Below are 6000 nucleotides of genomic sequence, written 5' to 3' on the forward strand. Positions count from 1 at the left end.
AAAAAACACGACCAAGGATTAACATGGAAACATTTAACACTAATTTGTTTGTTTTATGGTTGATTAGCTTGGGACAAGTGTTTTAACGTCAGCTTTCACTTGTTTTTTTTAGCTGAATTAGTTCTTAATCAAGTTTAATAATTAACAATTAAAAATAGTCAAACTGTCTATAATGAGCTGGCAGGCACAGTTATTTTTCTTAATTAAAATGACGACAGGCTAACTTTTATACCAAAGGTTTTACATTATAATTTTATAAATGGATAAGTTTGAATTCGTAGACAATAATATCTTACTATGCATCTTCATCCTATAGCAATGGTCACTCGTGGTTTTGCCTTGGTATACATTACAACGAGGTCACTCGTGGTTAGGTCGTTTGTAGCTTTATGGTTGTACGTAACATCCTAAAGTGGTGGTCACCTTGTAACGCTCAATACCCAGGATTCATATCAGAATTCGAAATATGAATTTAGCACTTGTCTCGCTTAAGGTTCAACGAAGCCACAAAACCAGGCAAAAAATATACATGCAACTTGAGTTTTCTTTAAAGGAGGTCGTGAACGTGTCAAAATAATGACATTTCACGGTTGAAAAAGTAAGACTGTGATACCTGACATTCCCCTGTGACATGATCATATTACCTACTTCTCGCTGAGTGAAGACTCCCTTGAAAATAACACGAGCCTGCATCACACGAAAATTTTTAGGAGGTCATCGAGCATAGAATTGCCCCAAGCAAAACACGTTTTACCATAAAATTCTTATGATTGAACTAACGAAAAAGAAGGTGCACCGTATTGATATAGTTAGTGACTTTCAATTCTTTCAAAATTAGGGTTTAATCCCATAGTTTTGCAATGTCCTCTTACTTGCATCTCTTCTACATCATAACTCCATTTCACGAAAATTTAAAATATTTTTGTAGTTCACTCGTACGTGATGGTCAACTTTTGTATATTGATTACAATGGGTTGAGATTCTACGCAAAGAACTTTCGAAAACGAACATAAATTCTTTCAAAACAAAAATCGAGAACATAATGGTTATCAAACGAGGACTCGTTATTCAAACGGAACCGTTCGTCGTTGACCGAGCAACATCATTGACTGCATTAGCTGCCTTGTCAAGGGCTTGATCTTTGGTTTTGGCCCACAGAATCAAATAAAGACCAAGAATTATGATGAGTGCTCCCACAATCCTGGAAAACCCTCAATTAATACCGTTAATTTCCATTAAAGGTAACCATTAGTTGTCGCTTAAGTCACTTACTTTCCCAACGACAATATCTCAGACACTGCGAATGAGCTTATGATTGCAACAATGACTGTGCTTAGAGGGAAAAATGCTGTCAAAAACACAGCTCCCTTAGCCTCCATTACAACTCCTTGAACGTAGTACGAAAGCCCTGAGATTAATATTCCCTGCCAAACATTCATTTCAAACAAATTTTTAATGAATAATATGTCTATATTTTATTATAATTAAAGAAACAAATATGTATAATAAATTACTCCGGTGAGCGGAGTCAAGAGCGGATATGAAGAATATAATCTCAATTCCTGTAACGGCTCGAGCCCACCGCTAGAAGATATTGTCCTTTTTGAGTTTTCCCTCGAGATTTTTAAATAGCGTATGCTATGGAGAGATTTCCACACCCTTATAAAGGGTGTTTTGTTCTCCTCCCCAATCGATATGGGATCTCACAATCCACCCCCTTCGAGGTCCAGTATCCTTGTTGGTACACCACCTTGTGTCCACTCCCCTTCGGGGCTCAGCCTTGTCGCTGGCACATTATCTAGGCTTTGATACCATTTGTAACCATCCAAGCCTACCGCTAGCATATATTGTCCTCTTTGCGCTTTCCCTTTCGAGCTTCCCTTCAAGATTTTTAAATCGTGTTTGCTACGTAGAGGTTTCCACACCCTTATAAAGGGTGTTTCATTCTCCTCTTCAACTGATGTGGGATCTCACAATCCACCACCTTTAGGGTCCAACATCCTTGTTGGCACACCGCCTCGTGTCCACCACCTTTCAGGGCTCAGCCTCCTCATTGCCACATCGTCCAGTGTCAGACTTTGATACCATCTGTAACAGCCCAAGTTCACCGTTAGCAAATACTGTCCTCTTTGAGTTTTCCCTTTCGAGCTTCCCCTCAAGATTTTTAAATCGCGTCTGCTACACAGAAGTTTCCACACCCTTATAAAGAGTGTTTTGTTCTCCTTCCCAATCGATGTGGGATCTCACAATCCCCATTCTTCGTAGAAATCTCTGTTTGCTTCCTCCCCATTTCCCGTTTAAACAGGGATTCTCCATCCCGGTTCGGGATCTCGATTTCATGGACATCTCTAGAATTAAGGAACTAGAAAGAGAATAAAGGAAGAAGTAAATGAAGTTTACAGCATAAAGGATGGCCAAGAGTTGAAAATCAAAATGAATTGACCAAGCAGCTGGATTGTTCCATTCCATTGCCAAAGCTATCACACTGCCTTCCACAACTCCCACTAAGCTCACCAAAACAGTGAGACTCAGCCCCACAGGATATGATTTCAACACAATTGCCTGAAACAACATTTTGTTTGTTAATTAACAGCTTAAGCTTGCATTGTCTGTTCTTAATTTTAAAATTACCTGAAGAACGCATGAAAGTGAAGAGGAAACACAAGAAATTGTGACCAAAATGACACCTTTGAAACGATAATCTTGGTTGTTTGAATCAGTTGATGAGTGATGTTGGGAGTCAGCTCCTTTTGTCCAACCAAAGCTTGAGGTTGGGTGTCGGACAAAGATCATTGTCATTGCTCCTCCCACTGTCACTGCAGTTCCTAATATCTTTGCCCAAGATGAAACTCTCCTAATATCAACCTTTTCCATCCTAAACAAACAAGAAAACGTCAGTTTTTACCACTACAAACATGCACGTAAGCCTTATCGGGGTACGCGGGTACGAAAAGAGTCGGTTTCTTTACAATATTCCCAACGACGTCTATTTGTTTTGAGAAATGTCTCGATTTTGTTGCTTAGTGTAACAGTCCAAGCCTACCGTTAATAGATATTGTCTGTTTTGGCCCGTTACGTATCGCCGTCAGCCTCACAGTTTTAAAACGCATCTACTAGGGAGAGGTTTACACATCCTTATGAGAAATGCTTCGTTCCCCCCTCCAACCAACGTGGGATCTACTTGGGGGCCCGTCATTCTCATTGGCACACCGCCTAGTGTATGGCTTTGATACCATTCGTAACAACCCAAACCTATCGTGGATAGATATTGTCTGCTCTGGACTTTTGTTTTAAAATAAGTCTACTATGGAGTCTAACCCTACTCTGACTAGTGTCCCACACTGTCCAGTGATTGACTCTGATACCATTTGTAATTGTTCAAACCCACTGCTAACAAATATTGTCCGCTTTAGCCCATTACCTATAGCCGTCAGTATCACGATTTTAAAACGCGTGGAGAGGTTTCCACGACCTTATAAGAAATACTTCATTCCTCTCTCCAACCGACGTGGGATCTCACAATCCACCCTCAGGGGGCCCAGCGTCCTCGCTGGCACACCGCCCAATGTCCGGCTCTAATACCATTTGTAACACCCCAAGCCCACCCCAGTAGATATTATCCGCTTTGGGCTTTCCCTTCAAGATTTTAAAATACGTCTACTATAGAGAGAGTCTAGCCCTACTCCGACCAATGTCTCACATCGTCCAATGACTGACTCTGATACCATTTGTAACAGCCCAAACCCACCGCTATCCGATATTGTCCGCTTTGGCCCGTTACAAATGACCATCAGCCTCACGGTTTTAAAACGCGTCTACTAGGAAGAAGTTTCCACACACTTATAAGAAATGCGGGATCTCACACAGGAACAAATTAAAATTCAAACATTTTATGAAAGATGGAGAGTAATATACCTAAAAATCCAAGCGAAGAAGAAGGAAAGCGCAGGAACAGCATTGGACATAGCAATGGAGAAAGTTGGAGATACAAACTTCAAACCAGTGAAATACGTGTTAGGGATAACCACAGAGCTGCATTCCCATCATTCCAACAACCTTAAAAAAACATAACAACACAATCTTAAAAAATCTAGTACCAAAAACAAACAAGTTCTTACTCCATAGAGCCCAGCAGCAGAATCTTTCCAAACATGCACCAACTCATCTCTGGTCTTCTTCTTCTTCTGCCAATAAATTCATCAGCTCAAGCCATTTCCCAAAGGAAGAACAGAACAGATCAGATCTAAAAAAGAAGGGCAAATGGAGCTACAACAATGGCAGCAACACAATAACGATAGAGCGAATACACCTGTGGGCTCATGCCTTCATTCAACGCAATCTTGGCTATCACAATCAAACCAGCGGCTATAAATCTTAGAAGGATGGCAGCTAAATATGGCTTTGCCTGCTTCAAAGCGCCACTTAGTTCCTTCATAAAGGGCTTTGTGTAAATTGTTCTAAGGAAATGATTGTTTGTTTCAAATGATAAATGTTTCAAGAAAGTTTGGTTGTTTGTTTGTTTGTTTATTTATTTAGAGCTTTTTCTGACAGTGTTCAGATATGTCTCAAAATATTTAAGGTTGTTTTGGTTTTATGTGATTATTATGTTTGGAGAATCTTTTAAATCAATGCATGTTGTATTTAAATAAAATTAGCCCAAATGAATATAAATGGAATATTAGGGTTGTAGATTGATGGGAGTAAGTTTCACGTTGGCTAATTTAGAGAATGATCATGAGTTTATAAGTAAAGAAATATATCTCAATTGGTACGAGGCATTTTGGGAAGTTAAAGCAAAGTCATGAGACCTTATGCTCGTACGATATTATGCCATGGATTCTCTTGTTCTTACAGGTCAACGTTTTTCTTAAAAAAAAAAAGTAAAAATTTCACCCTTTATCCCACTATACTTTGTAAGATAGAGATAATGATCTATAGGTTTGGATCAATACGATTAATTAGGGTTTAGTTTGGTGAACGCTTTTCTTTTGGGCCAATAGAGCCTTGAGAATGTCAAAAGTGGTTGGGCGAACCGATTTGGATCAATACGATTAATTAGGGTTTAGTTCGGTGAACGCTTTTCTTTTGGGCCAACAGAGCCTTGAGAATGTCAAAAGTGGTTGGGCGAACCATACCATGATATCTTATTCCAGTTTGCTTACCCACGTTCAATCGAGTTCTGTTTTCTATTCCTCTTTCTTTAGTTGGTTGGTCTTACTGTTGTCGGTTTAGGGTGCTTTGGCTGTGAGATTTCGGGTTGAGAATGGAAATGTTAGAGGAGCACATGAAAGAAGCTCGTGATTTGTAGGTATTGGTATAAAACATGTACTATCGACAAAAAGATTAGAGAAATTAATTTTGATTTTGACCGACCTCGAAAACCCGACCATATTGTTAAACACGGAGAGAGATTCCTCGTACACATGACATCATGAAAGGTGGCGTGGAACATGGATCAACCTGTGCTGATTGGAGGAAACCTAGGAGACATGAGACAACCTAGAACACATGAGACATTGGTCAACTTGTCTGGATTGGATTGATGGAGGCCACGTGCTTGAAATGAAATGGTAATTGGGAATAAATTGAATTAAAATGGTGTCCATCTCATATTTCCATTTTGAAACTATGCAAATCCATCTCATTTTTCCGTGAAGAAAGAGGTAGGGAAATTGAATTTGAGTTCATTACGACAAAAATCACCCTTTCATGATAAATTTGAATAAAGGGTAATGCTATGTAATAAGATTAGGTTAAGATTAGGTTAAGTTTGAACCGAGCATCACTAGGAGTTCTTATTTAGAATGTAGGCGTGTGTTGCTCGGTGTCACAATCCTACACTTGCAACAGCGGGACAACGATTGTGCGACACTTGTTCTAACCCAGTGAACAAGTCAGCCTTAAGAAATTCAAACTTTACAGACAACGTTGGTGTATGCTCGAGTCTCGAGCCATGTTTGAGATAAATGATTTTAGAAAACGTGAGCGAAGAAATACGTT

General features: G+C 39.5%; 1 protein-coding gene across 2 annotated transcripts; it reads right to left on the reverse strand.

Moving 5' to 3' along the window:
- Positions 1-890: 890 nt before the first annotated feature.
- On the reverse strand, positions 891-4239 carry LOC111796252 (WAT1-related protein At2g39510). 2 transcript variants are annotated; one of them, XM_087117052.1, is made up of 6 exons: positions 4119-4239; positions 3916-3992; positions 2632-2875; positions 2401-2562; positions 1273-1424; positions 891-1201 (listed from the first exon to the last, which is right to left on the reverse strand). In XM_087117052.1, the coding sequence occupies exons 2-6, from the start codon at positions 3963-3965 to the stop codon at positions 1069-1071; spliced, it is 741 nt and encodes a 246-aa protein (XP_086973178.1). In that variant the 5' UTR covers positions 3966-3992; positions 4119-4239; the 3' UTR covers positions 891-1068. The 2 variants fall into 2 exon arrangements, with proteins under 2 accessions (XP_086973178.1, XP_086973175.1); XM_087117049.1 differs by having other exon boundaries at positions 3916-4032.
- Positions 4240-6000: the final 1761 nt, after the last annotated feature.

Source organism: Cucurbita pepo, chromosome 1, assembly GCF_057944985.1.
Source record: "Cucurbita pepo subsp. pepo isolate OVF chromosome 1, ASM5794498v1, whole genome shotgun sequence".
Classification (NCBI taxonomy): domain Eukaryota; kingdom Viridiplantae; phylum Streptophyta; class Magnoliopsida; order Cucurbitales; family Cucurbitaceae; genus Cucurbita; species Cucurbita pepo.

Bases quoted from the DNA above. Each gene is read 5' to 3' on its own strand.
- LOC111796252 (XM_087117049.1), bottom strand. From the start codon at position 4,165: ATGAGTTGGTGCATGTTTGGAAAGATTCTGCTGCTGGGCTCTATGGA. The intron at 2,876-3,915 runs GTATATTACTCT...TTGTTTGTTTAG, and splicing joins TTCTTCGCTTGGATTTTTAG to GATGGAAAAGGTTGATATTA. The intron at 2,563-2,631 runs GTAATTTTAAAA...ATGTTGTTTCAG, and splicing joins CACTTTCATGCGTTCTTCAG to GCAATTGTGTTGAAATCATA.